This window comes from Ovis canadensis, chromosome X (genome assembly GCF_042477335.2).
Source record: "Ovis canadensis isolate MfBH-ARS-UI-01 breed Bighorn chromosome X, ARS-UI_OviCan_v2, whole genome shotgun sequence".
NCBI classification, from domain to species: Eukaryota; Metazoa; Chordata; class Mammalia; order Artiodactyla; family Bovidae; genus Ovis; species Ovis canadensis.
In genome coordinates this window covers 121780843-121806462 of record NC_091727.1, presented here as the reverse complement: position 1 = coordinate 121806462, position 25620 = coordinate 121780843, and the positions used below count along the sequence as shown (strand labels likewise).

General features: G+C 36.8%; 1 protein-coding gene across 4 annotated transcripts in view; it reads right to left on the bottom strand.

Annotated features, from left to right (window-relative positions):
• Positions 1-15030: 15030 nt before the first annotated feature.
• Positions 15031-25620, bottom strand: part of IL13RA2 (interleukin 13 receptor subunit alpha 2) — a 90569-nt gene continuing 79979 nt past the window's right edge. For all 4 annotated transcript variants that reach the window (XM_070290877.1, XM_070290875.1, XM_070290876.1 and 1 more), the window contains 5 exons: positions 22677-22861; positions 21171-21313; positions 19563-19707; positions 15902-16017; positions 15031-15177 (listed from right to left, as the gene is read on the bottom strand). In XM_070290877.1, the coding sequence (XP_070146978.1) occupies positions 15145-15177; positions 15902-16017; positions 19563-19707; positions 21171-21313; positions 22677-22861 (622 nt within the window). In that variant the 3' untranslated portion in view covers positions 15031-15144. The remainder of the gene's footprint in view (positions 15178-15901; positions 16018-19562; positions 19708-21170; positions 21314-22676; positions 22862-25620) is intronic.

Here is a 25620-nt window from a genome sequence, read left to right as displayed (position 1 = left end):
TTGAGGTACCATTTCATGCCAGTCAGAATGGCTGTGATTCAAAAGTCTACAAGAAATATATGCTGGAGAGGGTGCATAGAAAAAGGAACTGTCTTACACTGTTGGTGGGAATGCAAACTAGTACAGTCACTATGGAGAACAGTGTGGAGATTCCTTAAAAAACTGGAAATAGAACTGTCTTATGACCCAGTAATCCCACTGCTAGGCATACACACCAACGAAACCAGAATTGAAAGAGACACCTGTACCCCAATGTTCATCGCAGCACTGTTTATAATAGCCAGGACATGGAAACAACCTAGATGTCCATCAGCAGACGAATGGATAAGAAAGCTGTGTTACATATACACAATAGAATATTACTCAGCCATTAAAAAGAATACATTTGAATCAGTTCTAATGAGGTGGATGAAACTGTAGCCTACTATAGAGAGTGAAGTAAGCCAGAAAGAAAAACACCAATACAGTATACTAACGCATATGTATGGAATTTAGAAAGATGGTAAGATAACCCTGTATGCAAGACAGCAAAAGAGACACAGATGTATAGAACAGTGTTTTGGACTCTGTGGGAGCGGGTGAGGGTGTGATGATTTGGGAGAATGGCATTGAAACATCTATAATATCATATGTGAAATGAATCACCAGACCAGGCTCAATGCATGATACACGGCGCTCGGGGCTGGTGCACTAGGATGACCCAGAGAGAAGGTATGGGGAGGGAGGTGGGATGGGGGTTCAGGATGGGGAACACGTGTACACCCGTGGCAAATTCATGTTGATGTATGGCAAAACCAATACAATATTGTAAAGTAATTAGCCTCCAATTAAAAAAATAAAATAAATATATAAATTTATATTTAAAAAAAAGAACAGATGACATTCCAAGAATAATGGACATCAAGACATTATCCTAGTAAAGCTCCTGGATTTCAGAAATAGGAAGACTCAGGCAAAAATCAAAAGAAGCAAAGAAAGGTGGGAGCGGAGTTCATGTTGAAATTAAACTTTGGTGTGGAGGCACTCAGCATTCGTGGACAAAGCAATACTCAGGAAAATAAAATGTGGTTAGTGTTGTCCAGTTAAAAATAAATATTATCCAATATACATGATCTAAAATTATGAGTCCTTCATGAAATAAATTATTAGAGGACTAATTTAGCAAAATAATAACTGATGGTATAAATAGCAGCAGAAGTTTAGCTGAGCAGAAGATCTATTTAAACCTCAGATTAAGGATAAAACACCTGAGGAATTTATGGTAATAAAACACAATGGAAATAAGATAACTTTTTAAAGTAAACTGGTAAAATGGAAACAATGAGAAACCATTACACATTTACTCAAATGTTCAAAAAAAATGACAAAGTCAATTACTGGCAAAGATGAGGAACAACAGGAACTCTCATTCATTGTTAGTGGGAATTTAAAATGATTCAGTCACTTTGGAAGCAATTTCTTACATGGCTCAACATTGTCATACCATATGATCTAGCAATTATGCTCCTAGATAGTTAACCAAATGATTTGAAGCTAATGCCCACACAAAAACATGCACATTAATTTTATAACACCTTAATTCATTCTCTCTCTCAGACACACACACACACACACACACACACACACAAATTGGAAGCAACCAAAGTGTCCTTTAATTGATGAATAGATAAACAAACTATGGTACATCAACATAACAGAATATTATTCAAGAATAGAAAGAAATAAGCTATCAAATCACAAAAAGAAACAGATGAAACCTGAATGGATGTTATTAAGTAAAACAAGCTTGTCTGGAAAAGGTTATACACTGCATGATGCCAATTATAGGACATTCTGGAAAAGGTAAAACTGTAGAGTGAATTAAAAAATATCAGTTTTTTCTTTTGCTTCAGAATAGTTTTATTAATTTGGATAAGATATGTTAACGCTCAGTTTTTCCTCTCCTACTTTGACACACAAATCCATTCAATCATAGTCTTTGTTGCCCCATAGTTCATATATTATAATGTTATTGTGTACATTTAAAGACCACGTGCATCTCAGGAGAGTCTTTGTTTCTAATCTCAAACATTAAGATTTTACCAAGAGATAGCCATCAGGCAAATTAAATCTACCTTCAATAACACAATAACACAGTTAAGATTGCATATAAAAAGCTAAAAAAGCAAAAAGAAAGAAACAACATTGCCAACCAACTATATGCTGTCCTTAGTTGCTCAGTCATGTCTGACTCTTTGTGACCCTATGGACTGTACTTCAATGGCTGATTCATATGAATGTATGGCAAAACCCACCACAATATTCTAAAGTAATTATCCTCCAATTAAAATAAATAAATAAATATCTTTTAAATAAAGGAATATAAAAATAAAGAAGACAGTATTTTAAATGCATAAAATCATGTATATTTTGAGGATATGGCTAAAAACTCATCATGTCTACATTAAACACTGCATTGACTATGATAGATATAATTCAGGGCATGACTTTCTCAATGTCAGTCCCACAGAGTCTCAGATATCTTATATTAGAGACAAAAATGAAAAACATAGAACTAGTAAATGTTCTTTATGATTCAATGTATCTTTAGTGAATTGAGTTCTTTATCTCTTTGCCTGTGTTTTCTCCATAGCCCTGAGTGATTATATATTTTGCTTCTTTGCTTATTATCTATCTCTACTTAACTTGGGAATAAAATATAAATTCAATGAGGACAAGAATTATTTTTAACCTCTGTACCTCCAGTGGCTGAAACACTGTGACACATAGTAGGTGCTTTACAAAAATCTGATGTATGAAAGTGAATGATACCACCATATTTAATATGCCAGCAAATTTGAAAACTCAGCAGTGGCCACAGGACTGGAAAAGGTCACTTTTCATTCCAATCCCAAAGAAAGGCAATGCCAAAGAATGCTCAAACTACCGCACAATTGCACTCATCTCACATGCTAGTAAAGTAATGCTCAAAATTCTCCAAGCAGGCTTCAGCAATACGTGAACCATGAACTCCCAGATGTTCAAGCTGGTTTTAGAAAAGGCAGAGGAACCAGAGATCAAATTGCCAACATCCGCTGGATCATGGAAAAAGCAAGAGAGTTCCAGAAAAACATCTATTTCTGCTTTATTGACTATGCCAAAGCCTTTGACTATGTGGATCACAATAAACTGTGGACAATTCTGAAAGAGATGGGAATACCAGACCACCTAACCTGCCTCTTGAGAAATATGTATGCAGGTCAGGAAGCAACAGTTAGAAGTGGATATGGAACAACAGACTGGTTCCAAATAGGAAAAGAAGTATGACAAGGCTGTATATTGTCACCCTGCTTATTTAACTTCTGTGCAGAGTACATCATGAGAAATGCTGGACTGGAAGAAACACAAGCTGGAATCAAGATTGCCGGGAGAAATATCAATAACCTCAGATATGCAGATGACACCACCCTTATGGCAGAAAGTGAAGAGGAGCTAAAAAGCCTCTTCATGAAAGTGAAAGAGGAGAGTGAAAAAGTTGGCTTAAAGCTCAACATTCAGAAAACAAAGATCATGGCATCTGGTCCTATCACTTCATGGGAAATAGATGGGGAAACAGTGGAAACAGTGTCAGACTTTATTTTTGGGGGCTCCAAAATCACTGCAGATGGTGATTGCAGCCATGAAATTAAAAGACGCTTACTCCTTGGATGAAAAGCTATGACCAACCTAGATAGTATATTCAAAAGCAGAGACATTACTTTGCCGACTAGGGTCCGTCTAGTCAAGGCTATGGTTTTTCCTGTGGTCATGTATGGATGTGAGAGTTGGACTGTGAAGAAGGCTGAGCACCGAAGAATTGATGCGTTTGAACTGTAGTGTTAGAGAAGACTCTTGGGTTCCTTGGACTGCAAGGAGATCCAACCAGTCCATTCTGAAGGAGATCAGCCCTGGGATTTCTTTGGAAGGAATGATGCTAAAGCTGAAGCTCCAGTACTTTGGACACCTCATGCGAAGAGCTGACTCATTGGAAAAGACTCTGATGCTGGGAGGGATTGGGGGCAGGAGGAGAAGTGGACAATCGAGGATGAGATGGCTGGATGGCATCACGGACTCGATGGACGTGAGTCTGAGTGAACTCTGGGAGATGGTGATGGACAGGGAGGCTTGGCATGCTGCGATTCATGGGGTCGCAAAGAGTCAGACACGACTGAGCCACTGAACTGAACTGAACTGAATTGAGAGATAACAAACATTCTATTATAATGAAACAAAATAAAAGGAGATGAATGATTGATAGAAGTGCCATTATATGTTTGTATCTATATCTTTATATGTATTTATATGACTTCATGTGAAACAGCAATGCTGAGTTAATTTCCTTCCGTTTCAAATAATGACTTTATATTGATAATCTAGTATACTGTTAAGCACAATAATATTTTGCCTCTTTCTCGATGTTGTTTAGTTTATATTGCTATTTCTGTCTTCTATGAAAGTTTATTTTCTTTTTTTAATCCTTTATTTTATGTTGCCATATTATTGGTTAACAATGTTGTGTTAGCTTCAGGTATACAGCAAAGTGGTTCAGTTATATATATATATATATATATATATATATATATATATATCTTTTTCAAATTCTTTTCCTATTTAGGTTATTGCAGAGTATTCAGCAGAGTTCCCTGTGCTATACAGTAGGTCTTTGTTGGTTATCCATTTTAAATATAGCAGTGCGTACATGCCAATCCCAAACATATTTAATTGAAATATATCTTTTACCATAAGTCACTTTAAATCAGTGTTGGAAGTAAACAGAATGTACGTTTTATTAATGATAACATACTACTTAGAGAAATATTCATTAGGCATGGTACTAGACCCTCAAAAACAGGTATCTTGTTTAAGATTTCTGTTCTTTCGAAAATCAAAAGCATAGGAAAATACAGATTAAAATAGTCTTCCCCCCAAAAGAACTAGCACATTTTCCTTACTGACAGTAAAACAAGAATGTTGATACCTGAACTATAACAAGACTCTGTTAAACAAGTTAAAACTGAACATTAGATTTCCTATAAATCTATGTTCAATTGAGCTGCTTACTAATTTATCTTCTCTGTTTACAGACTATATACGAGAGCATTTGAACTTTCATAAATACAAAATATACTTAGAGGAAATTGATTTTGCTAGCAAATAGCAAATAGTTTAGTTACTGTTCTTTAGAAAATATTTTTTCTTCAATAACAATATATTTTATTATTTTTCTTGGTTTCTAACAGTATATGAATGGATTCATTTGAATCTCGATGGAGAAGAGGCACAGACTATAAAAAACCTGAATAATGAGCATATAGTTTTTCAAAACCATATGAAGAAGACATAATAAATTCAAGATTCTGATAAAATACATATATGCTTCTAAGTAAAACTTCAGGGTAAATGTACAACTGCAACTGGTACCAATACAGATTTGGTGAACATCAAATAAGTATATAAGAAAATCAAAAGAAACCAACAAAAAGGGGAGAAGTTCATGCTGAAATTAAACTTTTGTGTGGAGGCACTCAGTATTCGTGGATGAAGCAATACTCAGGAAAAGAAAATATGGTCAGTATTGTTCAATTAAAGATAAATATTTTCCAATATACATGATTTCAAGTTATCAGTCCTTCATGAAAAATTATTAGAGGACTAATTAAGCAAGGTAATAACTGATGGTATAAACAGCAGCAGAAGTTTTGCTGAGCAGAATATCTATTTAAACCTCAGATTAAAGATAAAAACACCTGAAGAATTTATGGTAATAAAACACAAAGGAAATATGGAAATAACTCTTTTTTTTTTTTTTGGTCCCTGTGATTCTTTTATTTATTTATTTATTTTTTACTTTACAATATTGTATTGGTTTTGCCATACATCAACATGAATCTGCCACAGGTGTACATGTGTTCCCAATCCTGAACACCCCTCCCACCTCCCTCCTCATACCATCCCTCTGGGTCATCCCAGTGCACCAGCCCAAGCATCCTGTATCCTGCATCGAACCTAGACTGGTGATTCGTTTCTTATACGATATTATAAATGGAAATAACTTTTTAGAGTAGACTGGTGAACTGAAAACAATTAGATACCACTACACATTTATTGGAATGGTCAAATACAAAAATCTGACAAAGTCAATTACTGACAAAGATGAAGAACAACAGGAACTCTCATTCATTGTTAGTGGGAATTCAAAATGTCACGTATGGATTTGAGAGTTGGACTGTGAAGAAGGCTGAGTGCCAGAGAATTGATGCTTTTGAACTGTGGTGTTGGAGAAGACTCTTGAGAGTCCCTTGGACTGCAAGGAGATCCAACCAGTCCATTCTGAAGAAGATCAACCCTGGGATTTCTTTGGAAGGAATGATGCTAAAGCTGAAGCTCCAGTACTTTGGCCACCTCATGCAAAGAGTTGACTCATTGGAAAAGACTCTGATGCTGGGAGGGATTGGGGGCAGGAGGAGAAGTGGACAATTGAGGATGAGATGGCTGGATGGCATCACGGACTCGATGGATGTGAGTCTGAGTGAACTCTGGGAGATGGTGGTGGACAGGGAGGCCTGGCGTGCTGCGATTCATGGGGTCGCAAAGAGTTGGACATGACTGAGCAACTGAACTGAACTAAACTGAACAGTCACTTTGGAAGCAATTTCTTACATAGCTCAACTTTGTCATACCATATGATCTAGCAATTATGCTCCTAGATAGTTAACCAAATGATTTAAAAGCTAATGCCCACACAAAAACATGCACATGAATTTCATACAGCTTAATTCATACTCTCTCTCACACACACACACATACACACACACACACAAATTGGAAGCAACCAGAGTGTTCTTTAATTGATGAATGGATAAACAAACTATGGTACATCAACATGACAGAATACTATTCATGATTAAAAAGAAATGAGCTATCAAATCACAAAAAGAAATGGATGAAATCTGAATGGATGTTACTAAGTAAAATAAGGTAGTCTGGAAAAGGTTATACACTGCATGATGCCAATTATAGGACATTCTGGAAAAGATAAAACTGTAGAGCGAATAAAAAAAATCTCAGTTTTTTTTTTCTTTTGCTTCAAAATAGTTTTATTAGTTTGGATGCAGTTTGTCAACATTCAACTTTTCCTCTCCTACTTTGACACACAAATCCACTCTATTGGGGGTCTTTGTCACCCCATAGCTCATATATTTTAATATTATTGTGTGCATCTGCAGGCACTTTGAATTTGGGGAGGTTTAGGTTACCGCTGGTTGCCCTGGAGAGTTTCAGATTCTGCATCCTGGACACAAATTTCACAAGGTCCATCTTGACCTGGATTAAGGTATCAAAGGTATAGCCTGTCAAGGGAAGTCTTTTTTTCTCTCCTGGAGAGCCAAATGAACTGCCCTAACAGGCAGGAGTGCACATTTACTCTCACCAACTCTCTCCTGCTACCTTCACTATCATGTACATCACAACAATGAAGAAAAGTCAGAGCGACATGATCTCAAGCCAGTCTTGGGCATGCTCTGGTAGATTCTGCTGAATTAGAACGTGCCCCCCACAGAGCACCTTCCCCTGGAGCTCTTTGGCTTTCTCTCTCAGATAAAACTTTAAATCGTAGAAACAGGAGACACACATAGATAAGAACAGGAGCTATTTCAGGGACCACATGGTGAGAAGAGAGGAAATGGCTCCTGGTGTGCTGGTCTGCCCTGGCACCTGGAGACTGAGGACCAGGCAGGGCTGGGCTCTTCATGATGTCACAGAGGGCCCTGCCCTGGCCAGAACTCATGTGGCTATTGTGATGACTTCAGGGCAGAGGATAAAGAAGCTTGCAGGGGTCAACTGGGAGTAGGGCTTAAAGGGACATGGCAACATGCTGGGAGCCATGGGCGGGGCCAGCCTGGCTGACCGGACCCAGTGCGCCGCGCTGGCAGCCGGTAGCCCCGCCAGAGTCCGCGCTCGCTTGGCCGCCAGCAGGAGAGGAAAGATAAACATCAAGATACTGGAGGGACTAACAGCTGCTGCAGCGCGAACTCTGACCAGAAAATGATTCTACTTATTCTATTTTAGCATGTCTACCCTCTCCTTTTTTTTTTTTTTTTTGCTTTCTTTGCAAACGATTCTGGAAAACTGAATATACAAATGAATTATACAGGTGGACTTAATGTAGTGTCTTGTGAAAAATGTATACTTTCATCTTGCTTAACTCCTCAATATAATGTTTGTTCTTTTGTAGTGTTGAAACATCCACCATATCTTATGATATGATAATTATGGTCTTGCTGCGTTAAAACAACTACAAGATTTAATGCAATCAGGATGGTTTGTGGGCTTACTAATTTTAGAGAATTCAGCTTTAATGACAACAACTACTACTGTTACTGTTACTATTACTATTACTGTTACTATTACTGTTACTGTGGCAACAATATCATTGACTCAACAAGTGCATACTGCCCAATATGTTGACACTATGTCTAAAAATGTTTTTTTTAACTCTGGCAACACAGGAAGCTATAGATAGAAAGTTAGAGATGAGGGTGGATGCCTTGGAAGAAGCAATAATGCATATTGGGACTGAACTACAGGCTCTAAAAGTAAAAATGGCTCTCTCATGCCATGCCAATTACCGGTGGATGTGCGTGACATCTTTGAAAGTAAACGAGAGAGATTATGAGTGGGAAAAAAATAAAAATCATATTTCAGGTGTTTGGAACAGCTCTGATATTGGCCTGGACTTAGGAAAACTTCAGAATCAGATACAGACCTTGGAACACTCTCAACTGGATTTTACTGCCGCAGGAGCAGCTAATGACTTTTTCCACACCTTCTCTAACGTTATTTCTGGAAAAAACATTCTGTCTAATATCTTCAGTTATGCTGCTGTTGGCGCTCTAATTTTACTTCTTATAATCATTCTTCCTTGTATTGTCAGGATTCTTCGGCAGAGCATTCAGAAGCTCGCGACTGAGCTGCACCTGACTGTTTTTAAAAAAAATACAAGAAAAGGGGGAGATGCCAGGAGCTAGCGTGAGGAACTCCGCCCATGGCAAAGGTCATGAGGAAGGAGGCTTCAGCATTACACAAAGGTGAGATCGAGCCTCAGGAGATCCCCTGTTCCCGAGCATCTACCTCCAAAACCAGAGTGCCTACTTTACTGTTTTAAGCTCTCACCTATACCTCTGACTTTACGGGGTCTGACCCCTCACCACCTCTCTCGGAGAAGGAGTTAACTTGCAGCCCCAGTTAACAAAAATTCCTGGGCGTGACAAGAGTGTTTCAACTTACAGACTCCTCTGAAGGTTCTCTAGCCTACCTGAACAGGTTCATCCGGCCACATGCGATTGTTTACAGCCTCCCAACCGTGAGAGGCACAAGATGCTTTAAAACTTTCTAAATACAGACTCTTTTGAGAAGTTACAAAATTATTAGTATAGTATTAGTGGGTTGATTAGAAATTATATTGGTGAAGGGTTTTTCATTTGTTGAGTCAATATTTGCTGCTAAATCTCCATATTCCCTGCCCTTATAATGAATATAACTAGCATATAGGAGAAATAAGTATTAACCTTTAAGAGTAATCATGTAAACCTTAGGCTAAGTAAATTCCTTTCTTGATTGTAACCCACTACACCCTCACCCTATAGGAATGCAACTTTATTTGGAGGGTGGCGCCTGGTTTAAGAAAAAATCACCCCTGGAAAAAATAAGTTTTCTGGTTGACTGACCGTTATCAGAAAGGGCCATAAAATGTCAGCAGGCCTCATGGCCAGAAGATGATGTCAAACCCCTAAGACCTTTGCATAATTTTATATGAAGCACCTGATTTTGACAAGGGTCAGGTCTGCTGACCCCACGTGACACTGTATTCATCCCTATGTATAACAAAAAGTATATAAGCAAACCTGAAAATAAAGAAAATGGATCAGTTTCTGGAAAGACTGATTCCCCCGTGTTGTTCTTTCTTTTCCCTTCTGGCTGAATTCCCATCTGGAGCGTGGATACTCGGCAAACCCCTTGTCTTGGAGTTTTGTTGGTATTCCACTTAAACCAAGTTATTCAGCATCTTTTCCTCCACTAATTTTCCTACTATATTATTCTTTTCTAATCTCTCTTTATATCTGTAATTAAATAAGTTTTTTCCTAGGATGCCAATTCCGTCTCCCCTTCGAATTACCCTGGATCCACTGGGGCTGGACCCTGGCAGCGACATTTCCAGCAGGCAATCAAAAAAGAGACGAGGAGTGACAGAATGCCATCTTGCTGGTGTTTTCTTTCTGAACCTGGTGCTCTACTGGGAGGGTGGGTCCATCTTCTATTTTTATTTTTCCGTTTGTTGAATCCAGACACTGGGTGAGCAGAGTAGCAGGCATGTGCCCCTGTGGAGCAGAGAGCCAAGTGGGAAAAAAGATATTAAACCAGAGGTAACAAACTAGGAGCCACTGATGTGTTTTGTATGGCCTACACTGTTCCTAAAAATGACTGTGCTCAGATGAATGGATAAGGAAGTTGTGGTACATATATACAATGGATTATTATTCAGCTATAAAAAAGAACACATTTGAGTCAGCTCTAATAAGGTGGATGAAACTGGAGCCTATTATACAGAGTGAAGTAAGTCAGAAAGAGAAACTCCAATACAGTATATTAACACATATATATATAATTTAGAAAAAAGGTAACAACAATCCTATATGCAAGGAAGCAAAACAGACACAGATGTAAAGAGCAGACTTTTGGACTCTGTGGGAGAAGGCAAGGGTGGGATGTTTGAGGAAATAGCATTGAAACATGTATATTACCACAGGTAAAATAGATGACCAGTTCAATTTCCATGCATGAAGCAGGGCAGTCAAAGCCAGTCTCTGGGACAACCCAGAGGGTGGGGTGGGGAGGTAGGTAGGAGGGTGTTCAGGATGGGGGACACATGTGCACCATGGGTGATTCATGTTGATGTATAGCAAAAACCACCACGATAATGTAGATAAATTATCCTCATATTAAAATAATAAAATTTTAAAACTTCATTAGATATTAGAAAAAAAAATGACTGTGCTCAGTCACTAAGTCGTGTCTGACTCTTTGAGATCCCATGGACTGTGGCCCACCAGGCTCCTCTGTCCCTGGGATTTCCCAGGCAAGACTACTGGAGTGGATTGCCATTTCCTTCTCCAGGCATAGAGGATGTTTTAGGGCAGTGAAACTCTTCTGTATGATGTTATGGTAAATACATGACACCATATTTGTCAAAACCAGTAGAATGTTACAGTACAAAAAGTGAATCAATATATTCATATTAAAAAAAAACACTTGTTGACATCAAGAATGGAATGCAGAATTTGACTAAACAATCTAATTATATTACAAATGTATGCAACCTCCTCACTAAGATCCTGACTTAAGTAATTTTGGAAATGAACGGAGTTTGCAAGACTAAAAGCAAAAGAAAAAGACACGGTAATCTAGTTGATAGTGTTCTTTCTCATAGGGGTATAGGTTAACAATCCTGATACTGTTATACATGTATACTTGAATTGAACAAGTAAATAGGTGGCACATGAATATACATACGTATATTTCTTTGTTCTATTAGCTGAAAGGGTCTAAAATAAATGATACTCCCAAAACCTGAAAGAAACTATGATGTAAATCTTTGAGGTAAATCCATAAGTCTTTGATTAGAAGAGCTTGTTATGCATGTCCTGAACTAGGGAATGGAAACACTAGGTTCCCACGACCCACTCAGCCTTCAAGGATGGGGTTGCCTACCATTTCCCTGTCTAGCCTTGACCTCTCCCCTCTTCCTTTCTCCTTCCTCCTCAAATCCCTCAGTACACTAATAACAACTTTAGAAAGCTCTGACTTGAGAGTAATGTGCCAAATATATTTTATCAATTCATAGGCTCAGCAATACTATGGGTTGTCATTTTTTTTTAATTTTGTAGTCTGCTTTTCATTTTCTAATTTTAAATTTTATAATTATTATTTGGCTACATCACGTGGCATGCACAATCTTAGTTCCCTGATCAGTGATCAAATTCATGCCCCCTGCAGTAGAAACACAGTCTTAAACACTAGACCACCAGGGAAGCCCCACATGGGGGTTTTAATGTTCCACAAGTATAGATCTACTTAAGGAAATGGTGGTGCATCCTATCATTGAATACAAGTGGTAGTATAGGATGGTATTCTAGTTTATATCTCAGTTTTAGGTCTTTTCTATCCTTTTAGAGACAGATGATCTGTGACAATGATAGTCAAAGCTGCAGTTAATCTGGCCATTGTCTAATATATCCATTATATTATTTTAGTCTTTTTCATTCTAGAATATTGCAATATATTAGTGTTTTTCAAACTGAATGTGCAAATGAATCACTTGGAGATGTTGTTAAAGACTGTTAATTGAGTAGGTCTGGGTTGGAGTCTGAGATTCTGCATTTTTTCTAATAATTTCCCAGGAAATACCCACTCTATTGGTCTCTGGACCACAGAGCAGAACCATTCTGAATAATATTAGATATTGATCTAAAACTTGATTGTAATTTATAAGTCATTAATCTCTAAATTTTAAAGTAACTGTCTATAGCTCGGTTGCCACATCTTCTTCTAGGAGTTAAGTGTCAACTGGTCTGAAGTTGTGCTTTTCGGTCTCTGAACGAATTTTAAAAAAAAAATCACACCATCAGAAAACAGGAAATGTTGCCTGCCAACTAGCATAGGAAACTCTCAAGCTTATATTACATAGTTTGTAATATCTGAATATTTCAAATATGATCTCTCGTCATTTCATTATTTTCAGCCTTTTAAGCACTGCAAGCTAGGCTTCAACAGTACATATACCGAAAATCTCCAGATGTTCAAGCTGGATTTAGAAAAGGCAGAGGAACCAGAGATCGAATTGCCAACATCCGTTGGATCATAGCAAGAGCAAGAGAATTCCAGAAAAACATCTACTTCTACTTTATTGACTATGCTAAAGCCTTTGACTGTGTGGATCACAACAAACTATGGAAAATTCTTAAAGAGATGGGAATACCAGACGACCTGACCTGCCTCCTGAGAAATCTGTATGCAGGTCAAAAAGTAACAGTTAGAACTGGACATGGAACAAGGGACTGGTTCAAAATTTGGAAAGGAGTACATCAAGGCTGTATATTGTCACCTTGCTTACTTAACCTATATACAGAGTACATCACGTGAAATGCCAGACTCAATGAAGCACAACCTGGAATCAAGATTGCCAGGAGAAGTATCAGTGACCTCAGATAGGCAGATGACACTACCCTTATGGCAGAAAGTGAAGAAGAACTAAAGAGCCTCTTGATGAAAGTAAAAGAGGAGAGTGAAAAATTTGGCTTAAAACTCAACATTCAGAAAACTAAGATCATGGCATCTGGTCCTATCAATTCATGGCAAATAGATAGGGAAACAGTGGAAACAGTGTCAGACTTTATTTTGGGGGGGCTCCAAAATCATTGCAGATGGTGACTGCAGTCATGAAATTAAGACATTTGCTCCTTGGAAGAAAAGCTATGACCAACCTAGACAGCATATTAAAAAGCAGAGACATTACTTTGCTGACAAAAGATCCATCTAGTCAAAGCTATGGTTTTCTCAGTAGTTATGTAGGGATATGAGAGTTGGACTGTAAAGAAAGCTGAGTGCCAAGGAATTGATGCTTTTGCACTGTGGTGTTGGAGAAGACACTTGAGAGTCCCTTGGACAGAAAGGAGGCCCAACCAGTCCATCCTAAAGGAAATCAGTCTTGAATATTCATTGGAAGGACTAATGCTGAAGCTGAAGCTCCAATACTTTGGTCATCCAATGCAAAGAAGTGACTCATTGGAAAAACCCTGATGCTGGGAAAAATTGAAGGCAGGAGGAGAAGGGGATCACAGAGGATGAGATGATTGTATGGCATCACCAACTCAATGGACATGAGTCTGAGCAAGCTCAGGGTGTTGGTGATGGACAGGGAAGCCTGGCGTGCTGCCTTCCCTAGGGTCACAGTAAGACATGACTGAGTGCCTGAACTGAACTGACTTGAAGCACTGCATGCTTCCCACCTTTTCATGAAATGGGAAGCACACATTTAGACTATGAATGTATTTAAAATTTCTTGCTTCTTATTAATCCCCTCCACAGCTTATTTTAAAGCCAAACAACCTCATTTGTGGTGAATACTTTCATCCCAAGTGCAATTAATAAAAAAAATTAGAATCTCATATTCCATATTTGACAATATCTCTATGACTCAGTGCCATTCTCAAAATCACATTGTTTTACAGACATCACAGATTAGATTCTGACTCATCCCTTGACTTTTCTATATGTAACATTCTCATCTTGGATTGAGGAAATGTTACAGAGAAAATCACAGGCCCAGAATGGCACAACTTGTGCTAAAGCCCATGATAGCAAATGTAGATTAAACAACTAACCTAATTGCAGTTTTGACCTTCACCAGAAACATAATCTTAATCAACCAGTCTGGAATTTTCTGGTCAGCACCAATGAGGTCACCTGCTACATGGGCTCTCTATATCCCCTCAGAGAAGAAAAGGAAATCTGCATGCTAAAACTCCTTCCTTTCCCTTCCCCCTTCAAAAAAGATGTGTTGGCCTAAAAATAATCCTTTTTTCTTTTGCTAGTAGCTTCCTTGCCCTATCCTTTCTATAAAAACCTTCTGTTTTGTACAACCCCTCAGAGTACCCTTCTAGTTGCTAGGTAGGATGCAGTCTGATTCATGAATCACCTAATAAAGGCAATTAGATCTTCAATTTAATTGGTTGAACTTTGTTTTTGTTTTTGACCTCACCACCCAACATGAGGGATCTTAGTTCCCTGACTAGGGACAGAATCCTGCAGTGGAAGAGCAGAGTCATAACGACTTGACTGCCAAGGAAGTCTCTGAACTTCGTGTCTTAAAAAGAAAAAAAAATCTGTTAATAGAATCCATAAAATTCCTTACTAATTGAGGATTTTAATAATCAAGTGCCTATTTAAAGACAACAATGTTTTCAAAATAAAATTTATTCAACATTTAGGAAAAAATTCAGTTTGATAAGACTCATATCTAACATTTTGCCATAAGATTGGGATTTATTGAGTCAACAGAGTGAATCTTGATTAGAAAGGTCTTCTTTTTTTGGTATGAAAAACCTGAAATTAAGAAAAGCTCCATTATTAACAGTCATTAATAACACAAACTATTTCACTTAGATTAATAACTCAGAGAAATAGAAAAAAAATCATTCAGTGGGGAATAACATTTCATGCACATTTACATTTCTTTTATCTTTAAAAGATTTGGCATTATGGTATTTTTTCTCTAAGTCACATTCCCTTCTTAAAGCTCACCAAAGATATAGTGGTCGATCGATAGCATTATCTGTATAACTCAAACAGCTAAAATCAGCTCATAATGCAGGTTATGTTTTTTTGTATAGATTCTACTATACGGCTAGCAGAACTGGAGTGTGAGCTCTCGGAGGTTACACATCAAGATTTTTAAAATTTTTGTGATCTTTCACCTGTGGCACACTAGTAATATATATCAGACTGCGTACATTTTAGGTCAGTCTTTTCTTTTCCTCATCTTGCTTTTCTCCTGTAATTCTCATGTTTTCCCTAATCTAAAGGTATTGTTTCATGTTCTAAAGCATTATTCTTATATATCATCAAAAGCAAGTCCACCCCAATATGTAGCTTTTTAGGATTAATATTTTAAATTACTGTTCATTCTTAAGACATCATCATAGTCTACACAACATCATTGTACATTCACAGTGTACAGGCAGTTATAAAATGTAGGTTCATCAGTTCTAAAGCAAAATATTCTTTATCTATTAGCTCAGACTAAACATGGTAATGCTATAGAACTTACCATTTTCAATAAATTTCTTTGCTTATATAAAAGTATACAAGTAACTACTGAAACAAATAATGAGACAAGAACAAATGGTACCAAGAAAAATAGTAAGATTTCCTTCCATATGTCACCTAGGATTAAAATCACAAAAAAAGGGGAAGGGTTAGATGTGTACAATTATTTTGAAAATAGAATTATTTTATAAATAAACTTGTAAATGGAGAAGAACTGAGTTAAACATGGCAACTTCTGCCATATCTCCCAGTAAGTGATGTTTGAGTCTGGATTCCTTTCATTCGTGAACTTTTTTTTTATAGAACAACTACTTTACTGGACTGTGACAGCTCTTCATTTTGCTTAGAGATATAACTACCTGAAGCCCCATTCTATTTTCTTTTTTAAATATTTATTTATTTGGCTGTGCCAGATCTTAGTTGTGGTATACAAGATCTTTAGTTTCAGCATTCAAACTCTCTAAGTTGAGGCATGTGGGATCTAGCTACCTGACTGGAGTTAGAGCCTAGGCCCCTCTGCACAGAGTCTTAGCCATTAGACCACCAGGGAATCCCCCCCCCCCATTCTTATTTTATTACATGATTTTGTTTCAAATTTGTTCTTGTGAATTTTTCACAATAACACAGTGGTAAAATATTAACAGAGTGATTAGATAAACACACCATATGTATCTCTTAACTCTCAATAAGTCAAATGTTTATATCATACAATGCAGTAGTGAGTGAAAGTTGGTCTTCAATAAGTTTCAGTGTGAATAATGGAGCTAGTCTTTAAAAGTCATGTTTTTGAAATTGTCTTACATTCTGGAGACTAAAGAAATGAGCTTTTTCTTTTTTTTTTCTTTCTTTTTTTTTTTTTTTTTAGGGATGAAATTTTAATGGTTCTTCTGCATAGCAGGGGCTTCCCTGGTGGCTCAGGAGGTAAAGTGTCTGCCTGCAATGAGGGAGAGCCATGTTTGATCCCTGGGTTTGGAAGATCCTCTGGAGAAGGAAATGGCAATCCACTCCAGTATTCTTGCCTAAAGAATTCCATGGACAGAGGAGCCTGGTGGGCTACAGTCCATGGGGTCACAAAGAGTCGGACACAACTGAGTAACTGACACCTTCACTGCATAGCAAGAAATGAGCAATCACTAGACAAATTGAAAATGTATACAAGGTTTGTCCTTCCAAAACCAGTATCTCCCACGTTTTTGAAATACTATGGAACATTTTGAATCTTAGGCCTATATCTATACTCAAAACTATCTCCAGCCCCACTTTTTTCTTGGTGTCTTATTCATTTAGGATCTTATTTTCTATTAGAAAATTACCAAATTCATAGGCCCAGTTAAGGATTGCAAGGATATAATCCAGAGAAATGACTAATGATATGAGCTTCTGGCATGCAAAATTAACAGCAAGAAACAGGCTTTTTTTGTGAAGTTTCAGAGTAAATCCTGAATAAGATAGTCATTTTCAAAAGATTACTGTGCTATTTTTCTACAACTTAAAACATCCAATAAGAAATGTACAAAAGAAATAAGACCACATGCACCTCAAAAGTCTTTGTTTCTAATCTCAAACTTATTAAGAGATAGACATCAGGGCAAAAGAAATCTGTCATCAAAAACATGGTTAACAGCAAAAGAGACACAGATGTATAGAATGGACTTTTAGACTCTGAGGGAGAGGGAGAGGGTGGGATGATTTGGGAGAATGGCATTGAAACATGTATACTATCATGTAAGAACCGAAGTGCCAGTCTATGTTCGATACAGGATACAGGATGCTTGGGGTTGGTGCACAGGGATGATCCAGAGGGATGATATGGGGTGGGAGGTGGGAGGGGGGTTCAGGATTGGGAACTCATGTACACCCGTGGCTGATTCATGTCAATGTATGGCAAAAACAATACAGTATTGTAAAGCAAAATAAAGTAAAAATAAAAATTTTTAAAAAAAGGTTAAGATTACATACAAAAAGTTTAAAAAACAAAAACAAACAAAAAACTTCATTGTACATCAATTATACTCCAACTTTAAAAAAAGAGTATATGTAAAATATATAAAAGGATGTTAAAAATGAAAACCATGTCTTCTTTAAACATTGCCTTGACTAATGAAAGTGAAAGTGAAAGTCACTCAGTCCTGTCTGACTCTTTGCAGCCCCATAGGGCTTCCCTGGTGGCTCAGAGGTTAAAGTGTCTCCCTGCAATGTGGGAGACCTGGGTTCGATTCCTGGGTCAGGAAAATCCCCTGGAGAAGGAAATAGCAACCCACTCCAGTATTCTTGCCTGGAGAATCCCATGGACAGAGGAGCCTGGTGGGCTATGTATATATTCTTTTTCAAATTCTTTTCCCATTTAGGTTATTACAGAGTATTGAGCAGAGTTCCCTATGCTATATAGTAGGTCCTTGTTGGTTATCCATTTTAATTATAGTGTGTACATGTCAATCCCAAACATATTTAATTGAAATATATCTTTTACCATAAGTCACTTTAAATCAGTGTTGGAAGTAAACAGAATGTACATTTTATTAATGATAACATATTAATCAGAAAAATATTCATTAGTCATGATACCAGACACTCGAAAACAAGTGTCTTGTTTAAGATTTCTGTTCTCTTGAAAATCAAAAGCGTAGGAAAATACTGATAAAAATAGTCTTCCCCACAAAAACACTAGCACATTCTCTCTTCTGACAGAAAAACAAGAATATTGATAACTGAACTAAAACAAGACTCTGAATAAAGTCAACTTTAAGACAACTTAAACTAGCTAAAACCGAGCATTAGATTTCCTATAAATCTATGTCCAATTGAGGTGCTTGCTAATTTATCTTTTCTGTTTATAGACTATCTGCAAGAGCATTTGGACTTCCATAATTACAAAATACACTGAGAGAAAATTAATTTTGCTAGCAAAGAGCAAATAGTTTAGTTACTGTTCTTTTTAAAATATATTTTCTTCAATAACTATATCAACATATTTTATGATTGTTCCCTCTTTCTAACATTTAAATGGATTCATTTGAATTTCAATGGGGAAGCGGTATAGACTATAAAAATCTTGAATAATGAGCATATAATTTTTCAAAACCATATAAAGAAGATACATAATATACCCAAGGGTCTGATAAAATACATATATGCTTGTAAGTAAAACTTCAGAGTAAATGTACTACTGCAACTCCAATTGGTACTAATACAGATTTGGTTAACATCTGGTAAGTATATAAGAAACTCAAGAATAGTACCACCAAATTTTGGAGCTAAGACTACCATTGGAAGGTAATCCACTAGCAAAATCAAAGCAAAACAGGTAAAATTAGCTTATCAAATGAAAGTAGGAAGAATCAGACAGAATTTATTAAACCTAGCAGTGTGGAAAAGATACAGCCCAATTAATATTATAGACATCTATAAAAATAGGTAATATAGCCAATATTTTATAATAACTTTAAATGGAGTAAAGCCTTTTAAATTGTGAATCACTACATTGTACACCTGTACCTTATATCTCAAGGAACTATACCTCAATAAAAAAAAATGGTGAAGAAGGATTGGCCCTATGATATTGATAACCTGTGTCACTGAATTGTAGTGACCTATGACATCCAATAAGGCATCTTCTTCCTCAAACAGTGCTAGAAATACTCTACTGTTCTTTTATCCCATACCTTTCCAGCACTGTTCATCACTCCACTCACTCCATATTCCATCATCTGCACAATAAATATTCATTTTGCTTCTTACTAAAAAGCATAATTGGAGACTTTCATTTGATGTTCTTGTGATGTATATTTCATTTTCAATTGTGGTAGTCTGAAAGCCAAGAAAAAAATAAGATGTCATTATTTGATCTAACTGCAGCTAGCCATACTCTATTTGATTTGTTATTTTTAAAGTGAGTTTTGTTACATGAAATAAATGCATCAAATGCCTAGAAAGGTATATACCAGTATCCTAACAGTGGCCATCGCTGTATGGTGTTTTACTTTTCATTCTTTCTTCCTTATATATATCTAACATTTTTCCTGTAGTGATAATGGATTACTGGTAGTAAAGGGCATATATGACAGGGCAAAATTCCTAGGTAGTTTTGGTGCTTATGACTCCCATTTTGGATTAGTTTCAAATTGTCCAGATTCCATAAATTAGAAAATGCTACATATACTGAGTTAGCAAAAAGAGTCATCATGTGAAGGTTGTTTCTATGGATACTGTAAAGTTCATACACACAAAGCTTCTTTTTTCCCTTATTCTTATTTTGTTTAATCATAAGACCAGTATAGTGTCCAACTCTTTGCAACCCCATGGACTGTAGCGTACCAGGCTCCTCTGTCCAAGGGATTTTCCAGGCAATAGTACTGGAGTGGATTGCCATTTCCTTCTCCAGGGGATCTTCCCGACCCAGGGATCGAACCCAGGTCTCCCACATTGTAGACAGATGCTTTACCGTCTGAGCCCCACTATAACGCCCCATAAATTAGAAAGTGCTACATATACTGAGTTAGCAAAAAGAGTCATCATGTGAAGGTTGTTTCTATGGATACTGTAAAGTTCATACACACAAAGCTTCTTTTTTTCCCTTATTCTTATTTTGTTTAATCATAAGACCAGTATAACAGTGCTCAGGGCCTAACATGAAACCACCCCTTCCGATATGAGAATACACACAGCTGGATGATCTCAAAAGAAAAACAAAAAATCACTTCATGATTATTTCAATTTTGCATTTAAAAGAGCCAAAGAGTGTTTCTCATCCAAAACATTTGTTGTAACTTTTCTTGGGAGCTAGCATAATGTAATGTAAATTAAAGTAGACTGGGAATAAGATCTGGATTCTCGTTCTAGCTACATAATTTTATTATAAGTCATTCACTTCCTTGGGACTTGTAAATCTATTTTTTTCAAGTAGAAAAATCAGTTTTTTCATCTGTATGTGAAATGAATTGATTAGAACTAGTGGTTCACACACTTGTCTCCACCACTCCCTAAGCTGGAAACCAATGAATAAAATTAATACATAACAACTTGGAAATAAGTGATTAGGTTATCTCTAAGGACCTATGTAGCTTTAAAGTTGGTATAATTAGCTGATTATACTTTCAGACTGCAAGCATCTTTCTTTTGTCCACAAGATTGTTTGGTTTTCTGAAAGTTAAACTAAGGTGCATGTCATGTTCCATCCTCACGTGAATAGCAACTGACTTTGGTTCTTATGTTTACTATTTTATTTAAAAGGCTGTGTTTACGATTTTCCCAAATAAATGCAATGTCCATACCACCCAGGCAGTATCATCTTCTGTGAACTCAATTTCATAAATTAGACATTTTGCTGGAATAGGTCCTCTGGGAATGCTCCATTTCAGGTTGACTTCTGAATTCTTCATAGTAAGACTAAGGTAGTCTGGTGGCAAAGGTTTAACTGAAAACAAAAGGAAACAATTTCAACATGAAAGTTATTGAAGTTTAGCAGTAGTCTTTATCAAAAGCTAGTGGCACCTATTAACAGAAGCATCCAGGATAAATCAGGTGGCTCAAGACTATTCTCTATAAGTAAGTAAATAAGCGTTAGTTGCTCAGTCGTGTCTGACTCTTTAAGACCCCATGGACTGCAGCCCACCAGGCTCCTCTGTCCATGAGATTTCCAGGCAAGGATAATGAAGTGGGTTGCCATTTCCTTCTCCAGGGGATCTTCCCAACCCAGGGATCAAACCCAGGTCTCCTGCACTGCAGGCAGATCCTTTACTGACTGAGCTACAAGGGAAGCCCCAATGTGAATTAAAATCAAAGCCACTTGCTAACCAAGATCAGTTTAAGAAACTTGGTTATTTGGGAAACTGATTTTTTGTTAAGCCGCATATTGACAAATACGTAAGTCCAAGAGAAAAGCTAGAGGATCCAAATCATTACAGTCATTTTTGTATTTCATGGCATTAGAAACAACTACCACAACAAATTACTACTAGTATTTTTATTTTTATTAATAGCTAATTCTTATTTAGAGCTTATGATGTGTCAGGAAGTAAACCAGGAATGTTACATCATAAACTTATTCATGTCTCACAATAAATCTATGAGGTGGTCCTCTATTATCTTCATTTTACTGAAAAGGAAATTGAAACATATTAAGGGTAACTCACCCAAAGTCATATAGCTAGAATGTAATAAATTCAAAATTTATGGCTGGCTCTAGAACCTGTCATTCTTGTAACTGTTAGAAATGAGAACACAGACTCAGACAATATCCAACATATTCCCAGGGCCTTTTGAGCATTGGGAATGAGGGATTCCATAATTATTCTATTATTAAAATTAGACAAAAATACTTTATAGAAGACAAACTCTGAAGCTGGGAAACAAATTATGAATTCTAAATGAACAATATGCTTTATACTCATTCAATTCTTTATCTTCCATACTTTTATATTTAATTAGTTCTTCCTTGTACTCTGTTGGCCTCCAGTTTTCTGGCTTTGCATTCCAGTGTGTGAAGCCGCTCAGTCATGTCCGACTCTTTGTGACCCCATGGACTGTAGCCCACCAGGCTCCTCTGTCCATGGGATTCTCCAGGCAAGAATACTGGAGTGGGTTGCCATTTCCTTCTCCAGGGATCTTCCCAACCCAGGGATCGAACCCAGGTCTCGTGCATTGCAGGTAGATGTTTATCCTCTGAGCCACCAGGGAAGCCTACATTCCAGTAGATATCTATTTATCTACCTCTTCTCTTCCACGTGGTCGGTTGTAAATGGTCTAAACTAGAAACATTTTGAAGTTGTTTACCTCACCTATATTTTGAAGCTGAAAAATGAAATAGCTGGGTCTGATTAATTGGGATTCTGATGATCCATTAACACAGATGTAGAAATCTTTATAGTCTGATGACTCCAAGTAGGGAAATCTGCACCCAATATTTTTTCCTTTAGCCTGGATATAATCAATACACTCTAACGCACGGTCCAAGCTCTCATACCTATAAAAAGAAGTGTGGTAAGAATTGTGTTTATCAATATCTTCTAGTAGTATGGTGCTCAGTTTCAATTATTTTAAAATACCAGGTAAATAGAAAAATAATTTAATAACATACAATATTTACCTAATACCAACTATGTGCCAGATCCTATGAAAAGTGCCAGGGGTACAACAGTAAGGAAAGTAGACATAGGCCATTATTTTACAGAGCTTACAATCTGGTGGGAATCTTTATAAAATCTAAGATATAAGGCAAGAATTCTTACTCATATACTTAGGTTATGTTGATTCACCAATAGGATTGTGGTGATTCCTATTAGGAAAACATGGGATTTATATTGATAAATCAATTTATATTGATTTATATTGATAATCCTGAATGGTACTGCTTTTTAAAATACAGTACTGAAGAATTTACTAGAAGAAAGCAGATTTAAAAGCAGATTTACAAGGTGGCCAAGAAGCACAGGAAAAGATGTTCAACATCAGTAATTATTAGAGAAATGCAAATCAAAGCTACAATGAGGTGTCACCTCACACCAGTCAGAATGGCCTTCATCAACAAGTCTACAAACAATCAATGCTGGAAATGGGGTTGGTAGATGCTAACTATTACATTTAGGATGGATAAACAGCAAGCTCTTAATGTATAATACAGGGAACTATATTCAATATCCTGTGATAAACCGCAATGGAAAAGAATGTATATATGTATATAACTGAGTCATTTTGCTGTACAGCAGAGATTGGAGCAACACTGTAAGTCAACCTCACTTCAATGGAAAAAAAAAGAAAGAAAAATAATGCTGGAGCAAGTGTGAAGTAAAAGGAGCCCTCCTACACTGTCGGTGGGAATATAAATTGGTATAACCACTATAAAGAACAGTATGGAGGTTCCTTAAAAAACTAAAAATAAAATTACTATATGATCCAACAATCCCACTCCTGGGCATAAAGCTGGAGAAAACTAACTAGGAAAGATACATGCATCTCAATATTCATAGTGGCACTGTTTACAGTAGCCAAGACATGGAAGCAATCTAAATGTCCATTGATAGATGAATGGATAAAGTAGATGTGGTAAATATACAAAATGGAATACTACTTAGCCATAAAAATAAATGAGATCATGCTATCTGCAACAACATGGATGGACCTAGATATTATCATACAAATGAACTAAATCAGAAAGAGAAATAAAAATATCACATGATATCACATATCTAAATATTTAAAATGATACAAATGTACTTATTTACAAAACAGAAACAGTCTCACAGACTTCAAAAACAAACATGGTTACTAAAGGGTAAAGGTGGTGGTGGGGTAAATTAGGAGTTTGGATTAAAATATACACAGTATTATATACAAAATAGGTAATCAATAAAGACCTACTGTATAGCACAGGAAACTACTCAATATTCTATAATAACCTATGTGGGAAAAGAAACTGAAAAAGAATACATATATGTATATGTATAACTGAACCACTTGGCTGTACACTTGAAACTAACAACATTGTAAATCAACTATATTCTAATATAAAATAATAAATTTCAAAGTAAATAAAATATAAAAATTAAAGAGAAAATTTAATTAAAACATTTTAAAAATAAAAGCAGACATAAAATATTGTTATGTTTTATAAAATGAGTGAAAATCCTCTGAGAACATAATACACATAGGGATAAATCCCAAAAAAGCCAGTCAGTTCAGTCGCTCAGTTGTGTCCGACTCTTTGTCAACCCATGAATTGCAGCACGCCAGGCCTCCCTGTCCATCTCCATCTCCCGGAGTTCACCCAAACTCATGTCCATCGAGCCAGTGATGTCATCCAGTCATTTCATCTTCTGGTGTCCCCTTTTCCTCCTACCCCCAATCCCTCCCAGCATCAGAGTCTTTTCCAATGAGTCAACCCTTCGCATGAGGTGGCCAAGTACTGGAGTTTCAGCTTTGGCATCATTCCTTCCAAAGAACATCCAGGGCTAATCTCCTTTAGAATGGACTGGTTGCATCTCCTCGCAGTCCAAGGGACTCTCAAGAGTCTTCTCCAAAACCACAGTTCAAAAGCACCAATTCTTTGGCACTCAGCTTTCTTCACAGTCCAACTCTCACATCCATACATGACGACTGGAAAAACCATAGCCTTGACTAGATGGACCTTTGTTGGCAAAGTAATGTCTCTGCTTTTGAATATGCTATCTAGGTTGGTCATAACTTTCCTTCCAAGGAGTGAGCGTATTTAATTTAAAAAAAGCCAACAGGGGTTCAAAAAGAGAAAGAAGAGCTGTTTGGCAAGTAAATATATAGTTTTCCATTCTCCTAGATAAGAAATATTGCTGTATCATTGAAATTTAACCTCTTTCAAGTAATAAAGCTAATGGGAATTAGGGGGGATTTCCCTACTAATTTCCAAAGGAATAAATGCCCTATTTATTTTCCTAAATAACCTGTAATGCAAAATTTAATTTATCTATAAAAGCAGCCAAAATATCAGCCTAGCAGCTGATATGGTACTGGTACAAATATATGGACTCCATTGAATTCACTTTATGCCAAATATTTTGCTAAGTCATATCCGACTCTTTGTAAACTCATGGACTGCAAGGTTTCCCTGTCCTTTACTGTTTCCCAGAATTTGTTCAAACTCTTGTCCATTGAGTCAATGATGCCATCCAAGTAACTCCTCTGTTGCCCTCTTCTCCTCCTGTCCTCAACCTTTCCCAGAATCAGAGTCTTTTCCAATAAGTTGGCTCTTCA